The 20,517-nt window shown below is 39.1% G+C and overlaps 1 protein-coding gene across 8 annotated transcripts in view; it reads left to right on the top strand.

Moving 5' to 3' along the window:
- The window catches only part of dlg3 (discs, large homolog 3 (Drosophila)), a 75,586-nt gene that overhangs the window by 49,475 nt on the left and 5,594 nt on the right, over positions 1–20,517 (top strand). For 5 of the 8 annotated variants that reach the window (XM_060885063.1, XM_060885064.1, XM_060885057.1 and 2 more), the window contains 5 exons: positions 1,491–1,647; positions 1,934–2,036; positions 8,924–9,038; positions 19,628–19,804; positions 20,258–20,333. In XM_060885063.1, the coding sequence (XP_060741046.1) occupies positions 1,491–1,647; positions 1,934–2,036; positions 8,924–9,038; positions 19,628–19,804; positions 20,258–20,333 (628 nt within the window). The other 3 variants (XM_060885062.1, XM_060885060.1, XM_060885061.1) reach the window with 3 other exon arrangements.

Raw genomic sequence — 20,517 nt, 5'->3', positions numbered from 1 at the left:
ATTTTAAAGGGAAATTCCCACATTTCTAAGAGGTTTTTTAGAATTATGCCACTACTTCCCTTTGCACTCAGAATTTTCATGAATACGGGCCCTGGTGATTTTTGTTTAATCTACAGCGGTACAGTTTGGGTGACACAGTGTCCGTGAAAGTCTGATTCTTGATCTTGGATGATAAAAGTGGAACCCAATGTTTTCTGCGGTTGTAGACCATCCACCTCAATGTTTGATATTTTGTGCATGTTGAGATGCTTTCCTGTACATCACAATTGTAAATAATTAATTGGAGTTAATAATAATCTTCCTGGCAGCTCAAACCAGTCTGGTATTTTTCCTCTGATTTCTCTTAGCTGGCAATGATTGTACTGATGTGCTGTAACTTACTTTTAGCTCAGATTAGACAAAGTCAGATATGGATGTTACTTGGTAATCAAAACGCTAATTTGTTTCCGATTGTACAACTCTATATTTTTAGAACCAAATATTTTTTTTCTTTAACATTATGGCAGCAATATTTCCATAAGTAAACTAGTGGTGTATACACAGACGTCTTTTTTTTTAATTTTTTTATTTTTTTTTTATTTCACAGACTTCTGTAGTTCTGTAAAAGCAACACTAAGCAATTAGTGTTAGATATTAGATACTTTGTCAGTATCCTTCAAATTGCTTTTCAAGGATACTTTGTCAGTATCCTTCAAATTGCTTTTCAAGCATTTAGTATCTTGATGAACATGATCTGTTTTCTTATTTTTTACTCTCCTTTTGAGATAAATAAACATTTATGTTCATGCGTTTTAGAGAAGTCAACAGTCTGCCCTCAATTGTCACTCAAAAGAGAGACACAGGCCACAGGAACCCCAAGTATTAAACCCTACTTTAATGAAGGTACTTTAATGGAAAACATGAACAATACAACATGGCAAGCAGAGTTTTGATGTGTTTTGGTACATAGATAAAGATATGTCTCAGGATCCTGCCTTGTGAATTTTAGAAGAGGTTTATGATGGTGCCTCAGTGTGGCTGAGACTCAAGATGCCAGGGCAATCTGGAATGTTTCTTCACTTGCAGATGAGTCACAGGAGCTAAAACAGAAGTGGTCAAATGAGAGGAAGGAATGAACTGTGTGAGCGTACTTTGTATATGAGAGAAAACATTCTTGTGTGTTTTATAAAAATTACCGTTTGTTCCTCACAAACTTTAAGCAAAGTGCAAATTGATCTGACCAATATTAGTAAATTACTACTGGCTATATTTCACAGCTTAAATCAGATTTTAAACAGATTTAAGATATTAAACACCCTTCTAGTGGTTGGGAATCATCCTACATTGTAATAAGAATTGGTCTTTTTTGCTTCACACTATCTACAAGTCTTAACAGAGGTACATCCACTTACCCACCTATCTGTCTTTCTGCTTTACTGGTGTCCCCAATCTGCTGTTGGTTGATATGAGCAATACTCCATGTCCTGAAGTTTTTTTTCTCTGTTTGGCAGGGAGCCACGGAAGGTTCTGCTGCACAAAGGCTCCACAGGACTGGGCTTCAATATTGTGGGTGGGGAGGATGGAGAAGGAATCTTTGTATCGTTCATCTTGGCGGGTGGACCAGCTGACTTGAGCGGCGAGCTTAGAAGGGGAGATCGCATCCTATCAGTCAGTAACTATTTATAATACTGAGTCATATTAACTTGCATCATCCTGTATGTGCTTTCACTAATTTGGTATTGTTTTCTCAAAAGTGTAGTGCTTTGGTTTTCCAGGTCCAAGCAGTAAATGGTCATAATTGTATGTGTATGTTTATAGGCAATGCCATGAGACAATTGCTCATAAATGTTTGCTGTTCAAAAATCAAAATTTTTGTTAATAAATAAATACACAAATAACAATTTAAAATGTGGCAGACTTTAAAACTTTTTAAACATCATTTCTGTTGTGTCAGGTGAATGGTGTGAATCTGCGGAATGCCACTCATGAGCAAGCTGCAGCTGCGTTGAAGAGGGCTGGGCAAACTGTCACCATTATCGCCCAGTATAGACCTGAAGGTACAAACAATATTAAATTTACTTTGCATGATGTTAGTAAAGTCATGTGCTATGTGGCATAATGAACAGAGAGGCCATGAACCAATACCTTTGTAGTGATAAAAATGCTTACAAAAGTCTTTAGTAAGAAAACCCACGTTGGTGGCCAGTTGGAATGGTATGTTCAATATCATGAAAGACATATGAGTGGTGGTGGGTTGCCAACAGGAAGTCTAATCTTCTACACCATTTGGTTTTGAACGTGTTTCTGCTCTCATACATTAATTTCACGATGCAGTAATCAAACTATGTGCGTATCTCTTTAACTCAGGTATACTACAGAACCTCGCCTTGTTCATAAAAAAAAAAAAAGTGAGCGAGGATGTTGATTGGCTGTTTTTAGCTTGAGTTTTTACCTCATTCTCCAAGGGAGCTGCCTTGCTGGTGAACTGTGTACTATGTGTTAAGCGGCCTGGTGTAGCTCACCATCTGCTAAAGGGGAGGGACCAACATACACCCCTGCGGGACTCCACAGTAGTGACACAGAAACGGTGAGAGAGTCTGGAACAGAGGATAGAAACGGTGTTTGAAACCACTGACGTTTTATCAACAACTTGTGGGATTGGACATCTGTTTGGTGTTTTAGACGTGTGATCTGAAAGCAAGCACGAGGAAAACTCCCGCGCTTTGAAGCGTAGCTGCGCGTGCGATCCTGTCCGGTCGAGGTGCCGTGCTGAAGGGAGGAGCAAACCGAGGACGACCGAAACTGCTTTAATCTTGTTTGATTAAGGAATCCCCACTCATTTTTTTTCCCTCGGACAACAAAAAGACAGTATCTGTCTCGACAATAACATGGTCTGCTGATAGATCGTCTCCCATCTCGGTGATTTTAAACGGCTTCAAAATCTCTCGAGCGGCTTGAATAGGTTTGGGTGCGTGCGTGCGCGCGCGCTTGTGTGCGTATAACTTGGCTACACCAAACAGGGAGCTCCAGCCGGGCGGGTGAGAAAAACCTCATCTACTGCAAAATACGGATTAAAATAGTTGGTCGGTATTGTTTTAAATTGCTCAGAGTTTGAAATAAGACTTTAATATCGGGTCTGTTGAAAAGTGCGTGTAAAATGGTGCCTTTAAAAGTGTATTTTTTGAGTCAGCTTTCATTTTTCCGTCTGTAAGGCTGTGCATTGTTTGTTTGGCGAAACCGAATTAGCTCGGAATGCTGTTGTAGTGCTTGAATTACAGTAACGTACACTCTTCAGTTTAGTATCAGGTTCATTGAGAAATGTTTTTGAACGTTTCCGACATGAACCTCTAGGATAAAGTAGGTTTTACAAAAAGCTAACAACTTTCCCCGAGTTACTTTAGTGCTGGTAGCTCGACATGTTAGCCACCTACTGTACACGGGAAATATGGGGTGACTTGGGCTTTAAAGGTAGAAAAAATGTTACCTTTGTATGTATCTCTACACATTCATTTATTATGCTGCGTTATTGAACATTTTAAGCGTCTGTAACTTGAGTTTTGTTTTTAGATGTGATTTTTGCTCTCACAAAGAACATTAAATGTACATGCAGCTCGTCGACAGGGCAGGTGTGTAGACGCTCAGGTGGTGGTGTGTAGACGCTCAGGTGGTGGTGTGTAGACGCTCAGGTGGTGGTGTGGACACTCTGGTGGTGGTGTGGACACTCTGGTGGTGGTGTGGACACTCTGGTGGTGGTGTGGACACTCTGGTGGTGGTGTGGACACTCTGGTGGTGGTGTGGACGCTCAGGTGGTGGTGTAGACACTCTGGTGGTGTAGACGCTCAGGTGTGTCAGGAAGTGACACGATTAAACTCTTCATGTATCACAAGAATTAGTGGACTGTTTTTCTATATTTGTGTTGTTCCTACCTGTTCTTGTTCTTTTACTGGAGCACTTTTTGTCACTACCTTCTAATACTTGATTATTAGAAAATTCATCATTAACATTACTTTTACTGACAAATGCCAGGTTTCATGTTTGTGGCGTCTTAAGTAGTATGTATGATTGATTTTGTAGTGTGATTGTTTCGGTGTAACTATGAGTGGAATGTGGCAGTATGTTATCTGTTGCAGCATGCTCACTCTGATCTCTGTAGTCATATGCTGCTGAAATATAATTGGACCCTCCCAGGGGCTTGAAAGTCTGCATAGAAATAGTGACATACTAATTTGGGTCAGAATAGATTGTTAAACTAATGTGGGACTTGACCATAGGCCAGCTTGCATATAAAGATAAGAAACAGACCAGAGCTAGTGCTACTAATAAGCATATGGCATATGAATTTGTAGAATTAAATTTATAAGAATTAAAATATCATTATTCTCTTGTAATAAAAACTGTCAACTTCAGGCTGTGTTGCAGCCCTACGTAAAACAGATTAGTTAGTTCCTTATATCACGTATTCCATGACCCCACCATGTTAACAGAAAAAATGTAAAACAGAAAAATGACAATCTGAACTGACAGCTTTACCTCTGACAGCTATCAAGGACAAAGCAACCTTACAGCTTTGCAGTGTATTATTCTGGTTAAAGTTAATGAATAACCAGCAAATAAGTTTCCTTGGTACTCTGTCTTTTTTTACTTAAACTTCAACCAGTAGTGTCACCTTTTTTGACCTAATCAGCATGTCCCCTGTCTGACAAGTGTCCTGTTGTGTGGGTAAGACTGCTGGCTCAAAGAGCAGCTGGGGTAACAGGAGTTGCAGTGATGCTTCAGTAGTGGCTTCTCGGATGTCTTCCTGGGCATGGTGCCTAGAGCTTCTCTGCCGGCCCAAGCCTGGAAATGTCTGTAAGACATTTCAAATTGAAGTTCAATATAGAGGACTTAATGAACTCCATAGGAAGTCCTTCTTGTTCCATCTTTCCATTCATTACTTCATTTTTTCATTCATTTATTTGCTCCTTAACTCCGTGATCATGGGTAATTTTTATGTTTCTTGAATGGACTGCCACTAATCTCCTGCCAGATTAACCTCCATTATACTGTAGAGCCAAATGGTTCTGAGCATGGAGAGTAAACGTTCCAATGCAATTTCCATGGGGACACAGTTTGGCCCAAAACATTTTCTCTGACAGTTAAATAACTTTGTCCAGTATGACAGAACATTTTCAGCTTTGTGTCAGATACCATTTTTACAGTATGCTAAGCTAGTCTCAGAACGTAACAGTTTCACGGAGTCACTATATTTATCGACCATTACAACAAAGACAATTGTTTTTTTGTCATATTGCTAAAGAAAGTTGCTGTGAGGAAAAGCAGGATACTAAACCAGAAACAATAACAAACAAATCTCACAGAGCAGTGCTGATTATCAATTCAATATAAGGTAGTTTAATCGCAGTCAGCACTGGCATGTTTTTCTGTGCTTGATAGCTGTCGTCTATGAGGAAGTTACAAACATGCTAGGTGTGGCAGCACAGGTAAAAATTAAAACATTCAAATAGCTGAATGATTTGAGGGAAGTACAAAATTTAGTCTACATTTTTGCAGATTACAAAAAAATGGGAGAAACTGGAGTAAGGATCTTTTTGAGTAAAAAATAAACAGATATAAAGTAATGAATGCATAAGTATTATAATTTGTATTTTTGAAGAAGTCATTGGTGAGGTAACAATCCGATCATACACGGTAACTCTGAAACAGCAAAGACTTTAAAGTCAGACGTGTGCTGATTGGTTTTCTATGATCACTGCAAATAGTAAACCCAAGTAAGACACTACAGTCTGACATTAGCTGTATCACTTGGTGGGCAAGCCAGAATATTTTATTTAAAATGTTGAGCAGTGCTGTTGTGTGTCAGAATTATGCAGGAAAATTGTGCATTAATGCTTTTGGTTTACTGAAAACTGTTGTATTGGAATCTCCCTTCCAAGCTAACACATTACAGTACAAGTCAGTTGTGGTTGCGTTAAGTTGAGAGGGATAATTGGTCGAAAGAGTTCTGTCTTTCCTGTGTCCATCTTGTTGGTTAGCTAACGTGCCTAATTTATATTGCTTAAACCTTCGTAGCCTGCTTAAAATCTACATCAAGAAATAGCCATGTAATGCTTGAGAGCCAGACCCTATTCTTATGGAGGATTTGACTATAATGCACACTTACTGCTAACAGTGTTCAGCTAAGGATTTGTAGACATGTATATTGTTCACAAATGGATGGGTAGCGCCTTGGACACAACAATTTCAGTGTTGTAATCATAAAACAGTGATTTTAGAATTTAGAATTTAGAGTTTAGAATTAATCTAAACAGGGTTAAGCTTCTAGCAAGAACAGCTGTATAAAATAGTTTTTCTTCATAAGCTTTCCATATTATTTATGTTTAAAGGGTATTTCTGACACATAAAATAAAGGGCTAGATCCCCTCTTTTACATGTTTATTAGTTTTCCAGGGTTCAGAGGTCAGAATTCAAATAATGGGTAAAAAGTCTGGAGTGACTTTTTGAATGTTGCATTGCCAGTGAGCTGTGATGAAGTTTGAGTCACTTTTATGGTGTTGACAGACAACTGCACAAAACTTGAGATTTATAATGAAATCTTCACAAACTGCTAAAACCTCTGCTCAGATCCTCAACCAAGGAATGTAGACTTTTTGCTATATTTCAGAATATTTAATAAAGTTGTAATAGAGGTTAAGTAATTGTAACAGAAACAACAACAGGGTGGCTGTTATTAAGGCATAGACTGTGTACTTGTGTATTTCTCCTCTTCCTTATATTTTAATTGCCATCAGTCTATACTGTCTGTTATGGAAATGCTGACTTCTGTAGATCTGTTTTTTTTTTTTTTTTTTTAAGTTTAGTTTTTTAGCTCTTCTGCATTTTTGATAAAGACGTAAATGCTAGTAAGGTGGTTGTTTAAAAAAAATGTTTATTCTTGGTGTGGCAGTAAACATTTAATGTTTATAGAAAATGTAGAGGTTTGTGATCATGAATGATCAGCTGTAACTGGATACCTACGTACACCTGTGATAAAGCTACCAGCAGTATGTTTTTTTTTGTTTTCCCAAAGAGGATTTTCTTGCATGGTGTTTTCTCCACAATGCTTCAGAGGTGCACCTCACATTCTAATCCAGATGATCTTGTGTAATGCTTCAGTATTGTTTTAGTAATAAAATCTTTTGTGTGTTTGTGTGAGATCTTTCCACAAAGTCTTCATCTCACTAAACGAAAGTTGCTATGTTCATATTAATTAATATGTATAATAATATAAATTAGAAATGACCTGGCAATAGCTATTAGACTTAATATCCAATATCTACAAGTTTCTGAAATTGTTCATGAGTGTGCACTTAGCTGCTGGGTTTTACCATTTTTAGGGGTGTAACAATACAGAGATCATGTTTTGTTCGATAGATTGTTTTGTTTCAAACCTGTGAACAGGGCGTTCAACTGACTGCATAAAAGACTATTTATCATAATATACCACTTGTATAATGTGAGCTTTAATATATTTAAACTTAAGCTAGCTCACATTCCCTTCTCTGTAAAAGTAGCAGTTCTTGATATCAAATCAAGATGGGATACAGTGGTTTAAATAGAAGCACTGTCCATACATGAATACACCCTGCAGGAATAGGAAAAATCCCTCAAAATTTATAAATATAGGGTATTAGATTCCTGGTAAATGATAACTCAGACATTGAACTGAGACATTACATTTGTGCTGAATCCACAATACGCTGACGTTAATACGGCACAGTAAGTCTCTACTTCATTCATTCAACCTTTCCACACTGATTCAATACAGGCTAATGAAATCACTAATGTGAGTGGAAAGCTTATATTTGGTAGGGGAGAAAGCAGGATTTAAAAAAAAACACATCTAGGGCTAGAGATCTATATGACCGAGAGCACAACCAGTTAACAGTGTAATGGAAAAACTATGAGCTTCAGACTCAGCACCAGAGGGATGCAATTGAAAGTTTTAAGATTTTAAATACTACTTTTGTTTTGTTCTGGTGTTAAGAGTCTGAATGGATCATATAAACACTGTCATTAAAGATGCAGTAGTCTATTTTTTTAATTCTTTATTTGTTGTAATAACTTGGAAGATATGTATTGCAGTAGTAAACAATAGGATAAGCTGTGGCTATAGCAAATGATTAGTAAGTCTCTGAGGTAAACCAGGTTGGGAATGTTACTTGTGGTTGGGAATGTTTGTCTTTGGAGATTCTACAGCACTGTAGATGCAGGGGTGGAGCTTCAGGAACATGAATGGCTTTATTTGAGGGTATTTTCTTACTAATATACCCTCAAATAAAGCAAAAGAATATTATACAAGTAATTAAAATTTTCATTTTCACTAAGTATCGTATGCGTAAAAAAAAAGCCATTGAACAAGTGATTAAAAAATATAAAACACAATCGACTGTAACTGACATCAGTTGAAAAAATAAACACGCCTCTTAGTAAACTCACCGCTTCACTGATTAATAGGTTTCTATATAAGGCATTGAAAATGCAAGGGGAATTGCAATGTCGTTGAAATTTTGGCAGCCTCCATATGCTACGCACAGTAATTGAAATAGGTAATTGGAAATGGACATGCAATTGAATGATGTCACAATTTTATGCATTGAAAAAAGAAAATACAATTTGCAATTAGTTAAAAAAAAAAGTCAAGAAAATACTTTTATTATTAATGTAATATTAAATACTGTAATTAATTGAAAATGAAACCCTAAGTCACATATTCAAGCAATGCTTATTTTTTCTGTATCAAAAAAAAATTGAAGCACCACTTTAACATAGTGAATTTGTTGTATAGTCACACCCCTTATGTGCATATGTATGTGCTTCCGTTCTTTTCAGTACAGTCAGCAACTCTTTAAGCTGTGTTTTTAAATAGAGTATGATTGACTCTGTTTTTCTTTTCATTTTTTGGCAGAATACAGCCGTTTTGAGTCTAAGATCCACGACTTGCGGGAGCAGATGATGAACAGCAGCATGAGTTCTGGGTCAGGTTCCCTACGCACCAGTGAAAAGCGCTCCCTCTATGTCAGGTAACAGACATGTCTAGCTCACCCTCCTGCATACAGTGACTACTTGTAGAAAATCAATAGGTTTAAACCATCTCATGCAGGTGAGCTGCTGAAATGCCTCTCTGTGGTTGAGCATTTCATTTATTTAACCTTTGTACTTTGCCCTGACAGATAAAGTGTGTGTCACAAACAGCTATACCTAATGCAGTATTTGTAGTCATGCAGCACTTTTACTGACATTGTCCTCTTTTTGGTTTTAAAACTGTACACATGTGACCATCACTCTCAGTTTGAGTCTCCATGGGTTAGGGAAAATTGATTAAAGCAGAGGTTTTCAAAAATGATTCTCTGGGTTTTAGTCCCCTTTTGTTAGTAGCATCAGAGCACATTTCCCCTTCATCTTCACAGCTATTGCACTATTCTATACAGCATGCAGTTAAATGGGAACAGGATGTCCATCCAATGTCATTGGCACATATTTTAATAGTGTTTAATCACATTTATCTTTAAAACATTTTAGTCCCACTTTTTACATGTAAAGCAGGTTTAGTAAATTAATAATAAAACCATTAGAAATGTTTATAGTTTGCTTAAATAATTCATGAAAAGTTTATCCAAAATTTTGGTTTAATCTATGGCTAAACGTATTCTATAACTGGAATGTAGTCTGTAAAATAAGAATAGCAGTATAATCCACAACTATGTGGCAAAACAATTTAAAAGGCTGAACATAAGTGAGTTAAAAGAAAAAAGATTTTGTATTAAGTGTATACTAATAATTTCCTTATCACCCACCTATGTGTGAACATTTTCACCTTGTTTTTTGTTGCGTGTTAGCAGGTTTTGTTCTGAGAACACATACTAGAAGCACTGAATGGGAGAGGAATACTTTTCTGGTTAAGATTACAAGGTTGCAAAACCTTAAAATACAAAAATATTTGAATATGTTCAGTTTCTGCGTCATGATAAATGATTCATGATAAATCCATTCAAGTAAAATACAAGTTAACTTAGAAGCTTTAGTAAGCTTTACTGGGTGTTGTCATTAAGGGGCAATGGAAACATTTCATAATTTCATAATGCAAAATGTCTGTTTATGGCACTCCTAACAAAATTTGTGCCGTGTTGCTTATCTTTCTATATTACAAACTAATGACGAAAAACCCTAAGACCTGGTTATTTTTAGAGAAATAAGCTATCATTTTGAAAGTTACAAACCATTTTGATGTTAGAAATTTCAATTCAAAAAGTACTTTGAAAAATTCTGCACATTGGGGATATGAAAATGCTTTCTTTGCATGAGTACAGGCTACAGGGTAAACAGAAGCATCACTCTTTTGTACAGTGTGGATAGGCTAGTTGCAGGAATTCATGGAGCGGCTTAAGGTTGAACAGTGAGACACTATCATCACTTAAGAACAATGCCTTGCAAATGTCATCCATACTGTACCATGGAAATTTATAATTTACCATATAGCATAGTTCTTGCCATAGATTACATAACATGTAAACATGTATTAATTTATTTTATGTACACAGCTGTAAGTGTTGCCTCCTATCTGAATTACTGTATTTGTACACATTTTTCACATTATTATGTTGGCTTTGTAGAAGCCAACATTCTGTTTTCCTATTTAAGCATAGACAAATTTATCAAGAGTAACTCCTTCTAGGGCTTTAGAGCCACGTGAACCAAATTCGGATATGTTGTAGACCCTGGTCTGAAGTTTGTTGCTATTACTTTTCTAAGTGATCCGAGTACCGGTACTTCCGGTACCGGGTCTCAAAATGGCCTTTTTTCCCATAGACTCCCATTATAAACTTTGGAGGTTTATAACTCGGCAAGCTTTCGAACAATCAACACCAAACTCGGCCAGCTCCTTTAGGGTGATACTCTGAACAAAGTTTTAAATTGGTGTATTGGCTGGCCTTTCGTTTGTCCCGCAGCCCCGCCCCCAAAATATGCAAAGTCAAAAAACCTTTTACAACATGGACATGTGACATATCAAAACACTCAGTACAATGAGGGGAACTATTTCACGGGTATACTGATGATGTCACATGCTCGTCTCTACTTACCTCCAAATGTTTTGGCACCCTAGCTTTCTGTCTACTTCCAAAAGTAACACTGACCCTTATGTCCACTCGCCTCCAAAAAGCACCGGCCATTGCGAATACTTCCATCGTCAAAGCCAACATCAAAGTTTGTTGCGAAAAACTTTACAAATCTAGTTTCTATTTAGGGCCCGAGCACCGAAAGATGCGAAGCCCTATTGTTTTTGCTTGGGTTTATTAGGGCCTGAGCACCGAATGGTGCGAAGCCCTATTGTTTTTGCTCGGGTTTATTCATTCATTCATTCATCTTCTACCGCTTATCCGAACTACCTCGGGTCACGGGGAGCCTGTGCCTATCTCAGGCGTCATCGGGCATCAAGGCAGGATACACCCTGGACGGAGTGCCAACCCATCACAGGGCACACACACACTCTCATTCACTCACACAATCACACACTAGGGACAATTTTCCAGAGATGCCAATCAACCTACCATGCATGTCTTTGGACCGGGGGAGGAAACCGGAGTACCCGGAGGAAACCCCCGAGGCACGGGGAGAACATGCAAACTCCACACACACAAGGTGGAGGCGGGAATCGAACCCCGACCCTGGAGGTGTGAGGCGAACGTGCTAACCACTAAGCCACCGTGCCCCCCTGCTCGGGTTTATATTATTATTATTTTTTTTTATTATTATTATTAGGGCCCGAGCACCGAATGGTGCGAAGCCCTATTGTTTTTGCTCGGGTTTATTATTTTATTTATTATTTTTTTTTTTTGCACACATTGGCCAATTGGGGTCCCTTAACATGTTCGAAAACTCTGCACACACATCAGAGTTGTGCGACACTAGGCTTGGGCAAAGGCTGGAATACGGGCGTGACAGGGGGGCTCTGTAGCGCCCCCTGTAATGCAAAAACAAACATTGGTGCACAGATCGGGCAATTATGTACGCACATGTACGAGAGTTGGTACGCATATAGATCTCATCAACCCGAACAACTTTCGCGCTCTAAACTATGAGCTCCGCCCAACAGGAAGTCGGCCATTTTGGATTGTTTTATAAGTGACTTTTGGATTGAACATATAAGTGTGTATGTTCGGCCAAGGATTCCGATCGCATCGATGTGCTTATTGTGAGTCCCGGGTATAGCTCCACCAACAGGCCCCAGGAAGTGTGTCACAAAGGTGGATATTTTCACAGTTGCATGCAATAAACTTTTAAATACTCCTCCTAGAGGATTCATGCGATTGAATCCAACAGTGGTGAACATGATGCCGAGCCATTGTAGATGATAATTTGCGAAGGGATTTTTGATATCTCGAACGCTGTTCCCATGGTAATGCGTCAAACTTTACTTTCATTTTCAGGCATATTTAAGCTCTTGGCATGCACTTTGGGTGCCTTAAAATGCTCGAAAACACTGGAAATTTGGCACAGATGTCAAAGTCGTCTGCCATTAGGACCTGTCAAAGGCTGGAACATAGGCGTGGCAGTAGGGCTCTGTAGCGCCCCCTGAATTGGAAAAATAAATATTGGTGCACAGATCGGCCAAACATGTACGCACATGAACGAGAGTCGGTATGTATATAGATCTCATCGACCCAAACAAATTTCACAATCAAACCTATTAGCTCCGCCCAACAGTAAGTCGGCCATTTTGGATGGTTTCAAAAGTGCCTGTGGTGAACTTTTAAATACTCCTTCTAGGGAATTCATGCGATTGATATCAAACGAGGGGCACGGTGGCTTAGTGGTTAGCACGTTCGCCTCACACCTCCAGGGTCGGGGTTCGATTCCCGCCTCCACACACAAGTGGAGTTTGCATGTTCTCCCCGTGCCTCGGGGGTTTCCTCCGGGTACTCCGGTTTCCTCCCCCAGTCCAAAGACATGCATGGTAGGTTGATTGGCATCTCTGGAAAATTGTCCCTAGTGTGTGATTGCGTGAGTGAATGAGAATGTGTGTGTGCCCTGCGATGGGTTGGCACTCTGTCCAGGGTGTATCCTGCCTTGATGCCCGATGACGCCTGAGATAGGCACAGGCTCCCCGTGACCCGAGGTAGTTCGGATAAGCGGTAGAAAAGGAATGAATGAATGATATCAAACGTGGTGAACATGATGCTGAGACATTGCACTTGCTAAGTTGCGAAGGGATTTTTGATATCTCGAACGGTGCTGCCATGGCGAGGCGACTAAGTTATGGCGAATTCAGAGAAACAGGGAAACAGAGAAACAAGTGTCTTCTATCTAAGGCAAAAAATGTCTTATTGTGATGACACACGGTGTGTATGTTCGGCCAAGGATTCCGATCGCATCAATGTGCTTATTGTGAGTCCTGGGTATAACGCCACCAACAGGCCCCAGGAAGTGTGTTAGTCACAAAGGTGGATTTTTTGACAGCTGCATGCGGTAATCTTTTAAATACTCCTCCTAGGGGATTCATGCAATTGAGACCAGACTTGGCCACCATGATGCAGAGATATTGGAGATGCGAAATTGCGAACAGATTTTTGATATCTCAAACACTGTTGCCATGGCATCGTGTCAAATTGTACTTTTATTTCAGGCATATTTAAGGCTTTTGGCGTGCTTAGATTAACATGAAATTGATATGAAAACATACATCACATTTGTCGGCTGTTAAGTGTGGACAAAAAGGTCAGACAAAGGTGTGTCTCTTAAGTGGCTCATTAGCGCCCCGTTTGTCTAAAATGGGGGGTTTCATTTACCTACAGTCCCCAAATGGGTCAGTAACAACATAAAATAGTCCACTGATATTTACCCACTTGATGCACTTGCCCACCGTGCATTGTTTTCTGGGAGGCACCGTATATCGATAAAAAAACGTGCGAAGGCCCGCCATTGCTGCTTGCAGCTATATTTTGATTTGAGTTAACAGACAGCCTTCATTACATCGATCCTTCCGTAAAAGCTTACATTTCCAAGGTACTAGCTTGCTGCTGATTTACAATCAGAGCCATACTGTACAAATGGAGAGCATTTTCAATAGTCACTATTCCCAGCTCTCTGGGAGCACTCCAGGATTAAGGTGTAAAATTATGTATGTGACAATGAACCCAATAATGGCTGAAGTTTAATAAGGAACTCCAAGCTTCTCTTGTTTCATTTAAGGTCTGGTTTCTTGTCTTAGCATCAGACACTCTAGGCAAGAATGAGATCCATGGCAGAGTGGGATGGTGAGAACCATTGCTAACCAAGAACAGTATAATCTCTGGTCTCAATTTAGCCAAGTAGCACCTAGATGATCCTTAGTTCGGGAACTTTGGGCTCTGTTATGTGAAGACTGGTGGTGTCAGTGTGATGGTTTGGGGATGCTTTGCTGCATCAAGATCTCGATGCCTTGCTGTCATTAAGGGAATGAGTTTTGCTCTGCATAAGATAATTCAAGAGATTGCCAGGTTATCAGCACATGAGCTGAAGTTGACGCACAGTTGGGTTATACCCACAGGACAATGATCAAAGTTAGATATTTGTAATGGTCTAGTAAAAGTCCAGATCTAAACCCTATTGAAATGAATATGGACACAAAACATGCAATTAATGCTCGAAAGCCTTCAAATTTCCCTGAGATGAAGCAGTGTTGCATGGAGGAGTGGGGAGTGGGCTATACTTCTTCCATGCTGTTGTGAAATACTAATTACCAACTACAGAAAATGTTTATTTGCCATTATTGCTGCTTTAGGGGTGTTGACTGCAATCACATCATTTTTGTTCCCTCTGGGTTCCTGTGCAGGCAATAAGACAAATTTCATGTCACGTCATGCGCATACACACATTTGGCCCTATTTAACTAACAGACATTAAATTCTTTTATTGGTAAAATCAGTCTGGATGTCAAACATTTTACAGTGCAAGACACAAAAGAGGCCCATTCAACTTGAACATATAGTGCATGAGAGTAGAATGTCAAAGGAAAGAAAAACCAGTGGAACAGGTCTTTCCAGTTTCTTTAGTATATTACCTGTCTGACAAGGTAAAAATAGAGGCTCTGAACTAGGCACATTGCAAGGCACTTTGTGTTTTTCACCTACATGGAACAATTCATTCAGCACAGAGGAAATTGACCATTGTGATCACTTTATCCAGATACATAAATGAGTACCTAACAGAATGATTACCCAACTACAACCAACTACACAAGTACTAAACTAACATTAGTAACTACATTTACAGCATTTGGCAGACGCCCTTATCCAGAGCGACGTACATAAGTGCTTAAATCTTAAATCTCTAACATTGTATACATTAATGCTGGCTCACTAGGTTACATACTTAAAATACCATGAGTTTAAAACATTGTTCAAAGTTACAATGAAAAAGTGTCAGGTTTTTTTTTTTTTTTTTTTTTTTTTTTTTTATAAATACAAAAGATAGGGAAAGAAAGAAGTGTTTCCTGAATAAGTAGGTCCTCTAGGGGAAGTTCATTCCACCACCTTGGTGCCAGTACAGAGAAGAGTCCTTTAGTATACTTGCCTCTTACCCTGAGAGATGGTGGAACCAGTCGAGCAGTGCTGGTAGATCGGAGGGTGCGGGGTGCAGTGCGAGGAGTGATGAGGGCTTTGAGGTAAGAGGGAGCTGGTCCATTTTTGGCTTTGTAGGCCACCATCAGTGTTTTGAATCTGATGCGTGCAGCTACCGGAAGCCAGTGGAGGGATCTCAGCAATGGGGTGGTATGCGAGAACTTTGGCAGATTGAAAACAAGGTAGACATAGGTAGACCTGCCAGCAGTGCATTGCAGTAATCCAGTCTTGAAATGACAAGAGACTGAATAAGTACCTGAGCAGCCTGTGTGGACAAAAATGGCAGAATCCTTCTACTGTTGTAGAGAAGAAACTGACATGAACGAGTCACATTAGCAACATGAGAGGAAAAGGACAGTTGATTGTCCATCAACTCCCATAACTACACCCAGCTACATGAGTACAAAATAAACAGTGCAGCCTGCAAAAAGTAAGTGAATTTTGTAGCTTGTAGATCTTCCTTTAGCAGCAACAGCAACCTCCAGTAATTGTGTCCTTTAATTACTTATGACTGGCACAATCTTTTTTGGATCATTTATTCATGTAGAACAACCATCAGTATTTTTGAGTTATCTTGATTGAAACAACCCTCTTTAAATTGTTCTACAGCATTTTAATTTAATCTACAACATTCAGGACTCTGGTAAAGTTTATGTTTATCACTCATAACATTAAAACAACTTGAATGATATTATTTAGGTCCTTCTTGTATCACCAAAACAGTTCTGCCCCATCGAGACATGGATGGGTATCCGATACCAAGACAATCGAGATCTAGTCAATTTGGAGACCAGATGAACATCTTGAAATGTTCCTTAAAGCACTCCTGAACCGTTTTTTTCAGTGTGGCAGGGCACATTATCCAGCTGAAAGAGGCCACTGCAATTAGGGAATACTCTTGCCATGACAGGAGGGTACTTGTTCTGAAGCATTGTTAAGGTAGGTGGCATGTATCAAAGAAACATCCACATAAATTCCCAGGACCCAAGGTTTACCAGCAGTATATTGCCCAGAGCATCACCTCCCTTTTGCTTGCCTTTTTACCATTGGGCATCCAGATTCCATATATTCCCTAGATAAGCAGTGCACACACACTTGGCTGTCTACACAATGCAAAAGAAACTGTGATTCACCTTTTGAAGGGGCAGTGATAGCTCAAGTGGTTAAGGCTCTGAGTTGTTGATCAGAACGTTGAGGTTCAACCCACTTACTGCTACGCTGCCACTGTTGGGGCCCCTGAGCAAGGCCCTTAACCTTCTCCAGGAGTGCTGCTAACCCTGCACTCTGACTGCAACCTTCACAGCTGGGATATGCAAAGACAGAATTTTACTGTGCTGTAATGTATACATGTCTAAAATAACTACATCTTCATAGCTTATTGTAGGTGCTTTAAGAGGTGCACAGAGAAGAGCATGGGCGCACACTGATCAGTCTAGGGCTACACAGCAACATGTTCAGCAAGCTGTGATACACGGGGTGTTCTGATCGTTTCTACTATAACATGTATTAATGTTTCTGCAATTTGTGCTACAATAGCTTTTTGGTGGGATTGGACCAGCCAGACTAGCCTTCCCCATGCCCATTAGCCTTTTGACTGGTTGTCCTTCCTTTGATGACTTTTGATATGTACTAACAACTGCAACAGTATTCCTTAATGGCATTAGACTTCCAATTGGGCAGTTGTGGGATGTGCTGGACAAAGAAGTCAGATCCTTTGAGGCCTCAGCTTAAAACTTACAGGATGTAAAGTATCTGCTGTTATCCTCTTGGTGCCAGATTTGACAGCACACCTTCAGTGGTCTTGTTGAGTCCATGCCTCAGAACTGGATCTATATACACACACAGTACTGTCTGAAACTATTGGACTCAGAATGCCCAAAGATATTTGGGTATCAGGTCAAAATATAGAATTAGAATTTCAGCTTTATTTTCTGGTATTTTTGTCTGTGTTGAACAGCACTAAACCTTTGTGGAACCTTTTGTTTTGTTATAATGTATATTTTGGTTGCATCAAGCCTACAATTCATTGATATTACCAATTTGTTGGTTTATTCATTTGTGGTTCTTTTCCAGGCTTTTAACACAGCCTTTTTCTCTTGTTGTATGTTTGGGTGTGTTTCCCCTTCAGTCTTCTGGAGATGAACTGCCATTCAGTTGGTTCAAGGTCTGGCCAGTGCATCCTATTGTATGGTCTCTATATTTCTGCTCTTAAAGTCTTCTTCGAACGGTGGATTGTGATACCTTAACCCATGCCCTGTGGAGGCTGTTGATGTTATTGACTGGTTTTTGTTTTTTTCTTCTCTCAAAATGTATTTATTTTTGGCCAAATTCTTGTGTGTCTGTTTCTCAATACATGTTGGTGTAGTGTTTTCTTTCTTTTTCAGGCAAACTGTTGTATCGACTATGCCCAATATTTGTGCAATGCCTCTGATAAATTCCCATTAATTTCTCAGCTTGCTATTTTCCTTGACTACACTCTAGATGATTTTATGTTTGAATTTGGGGCTGATTTTCCCCTTCAGTGATTGTGGGGAAATGCCTGACTCTGGGCTTGTTTAAACTGATTATTTGTCTAATTAATCCTCAAATGTGTAGTGTTGATATGATTTATTTTACTAATCCTGATCAAGGAATACCCACAATATCCAATGATGGTGAGCTGCCCAGGAAGTTTCACCAACCAGACCAGCCAACTCACAAACACGGCATCACAACACTATACTACCCAAGCCAAATGGAGCACTATACTGTCTTCTCAGCCAGGATTTAACCTATTTGTTTATCTCTTTTATTGTTTTTTTTTTTATGCAAAAATTAATACTTGTTTTTCTTCTAAAGTAACGTTTAATCATCCGCGTTTTTGTGAAATCTCTGTGTAGTCGCTCAACATAAAACCAAGAGCAGGTGTGGTCTCCTGGTCTGGTTGAATCATCTAATGTGTGAGTTATAATGTTAAAAACTGGTTGAAACAACTGTTTTTTTTTTTTAAGATTTGAAAGTCATCTAGTGTGTAGCCTGCCTTAGACAGCTCTCTTCATGTTTGCTTCATGTTAGCTTAACAGTCTTCATGGGTGGAAGGCTAAAACCAAGAGCTCTTTATTGTTTTAACATTTAATCTGACAGGTCAGACCAGGATAACAAGAAATACCTATCTGTCACACGGACCAAAATATTTGCTTGCCTAAAACTTGGGTGGACTGATACAAAATGTTTTCTGTCAATTAAATATAAATACCAGGAAATAGAAGATGATATTCTAGATATAACAGTCTCAAAATATAGCACCATGAACCACTAAGTGTTCATGATTTTGGTTGGCGAATCTTTGCCTTAGAAAAGGGTTACTGCAAATCAGTAAATTATTGTAGGTGATCACCTTTATCCTGTGATGAAATCTGGACTGGGTAGTACTGGTATGACTGGGGTCCACTATGACTTGGAGATTAATTGTAATCTGACCACTCAAGCTACCCTCGGAGGTGGGGTAGGATGTATATGTCCCCATCACAAAATGTTTTCATGTGATCCTGACGGCAACAGGATCCTGAAGGACCACTTAATTCACTGTCATTAGGCAGACCACAAGATTAAAATATTTGAAATAGAATGTACATAATTACATGAACATGAACAACATACTGGCAAAAAACAAATGCAATGGAAGTTTGTCTTGATAAATGTTAGTGTTACCCTTCCTCCAACAAGTGGTCACTGTAGACGCATGTGTAAAAGGCTATGTTTTTCGGCTGTATACTCAAGATGGATATTAGTACCATGTGTGAACAGGGTTGTACTGGCCTAACATCTTAAAAACATATTAAGTGTTTTATTATTTGATCCTTATTTTGTCACCTATAAGTATACAGTGGGTATATGTTACATTTTGCCTGAAGTACTTTTTTTATTAGTTTTTATTAGAGCCTTCTTTTGCTTACTTATTCTTCCATTTGGTCACTGAGACACGTAGAGACTTAATGATTTGCATAAACACTCTGTTCCTCCCATTTGTGCAGGGCTCTGTTTGACTATGACCGTACCAGAGACAGCTGCCTACCCAGCCAGGGCCTGAGCTTCTCATATGGAGACATATTACATGTCATCAATGCCTCTGATGATGAGTGGTGGCAGGCACGGCTCGTAACCTCCCATGGCGAAAGTGAGCAGATAGGGGTTATTCCCAGCAAGAAAAGGTACTGCATTACCAGTCATCTTTGATAAAAGATAACAGGTTAACGTGAAAGTAAGAAGAAGTGTGGGAAATGTATCATATTACATACAAATGCAGATGTATTTAATGGAAACAGTTCGGTAACAGTAAAGGAATAATTTATTATACTGGGTTCATTTCTAAAATCTGTTGGATTGTTAAGACTCAGAGGGGGTGGAGGTGGGAATAGAACAGATACAGGTACAAAAGGTATAAAAACAGCTGGTTGGTTCAAAGTACAGAGTACTTAATATAAATGCATCTCGCAATGGAATATATAACAAAACAGTAGGTGCACACAGTAAAAAAAAAAATCCTAATGCTTGTGCTAGAATGAAATGATTTGCATTTTAAAGGGAACATTGACATACCATGTGTTGAGCCACTTGGTTGCAAAAGCAGCATAATTATAATATCACATTTTTCCTTTTTACAGGGTGGAAAAGAAAGAGCGTGCTCGATTAAAAACCGTCAAGTTTCATGCTAGGACAGGCATGATTGAGTCCAATAGGGTGAGTGTGATTGAAAAGTGCCCATACACTCCCTTCCTTTCCATCTGGTCATCTGTTTAAACTACATGCTAGATGATCAGCCTCATTGTGTGTATGGGGAGCAGTAACATTCTTACTAAAGTGAGAGAACAGGAAGTTCCTCATAAGGCTGTCCATGTGTCACTGGATGTGTAGAGATGGACAG

This window comes from Tachysurus vachellii, chromosome 13, assembly GCF_030014155.1.
Source record: "Tachysurus vachellii isolate PV-2020 chromosome 13, HZAU_Pvac_v1, whole genome shotgun sequence".
Taxonomy (NCBI): Eukaryota; Metazoa; Chordata; class Actinopteri; order Siluriformes; family Bagridae; genus Tachysurus; species Tachysurus vachellii.
The sequence above is the reverse complement of the archived record's forward strand: the minus strand, read 5'-3'. Positions and strand labels throughout refer to the sequence as shown.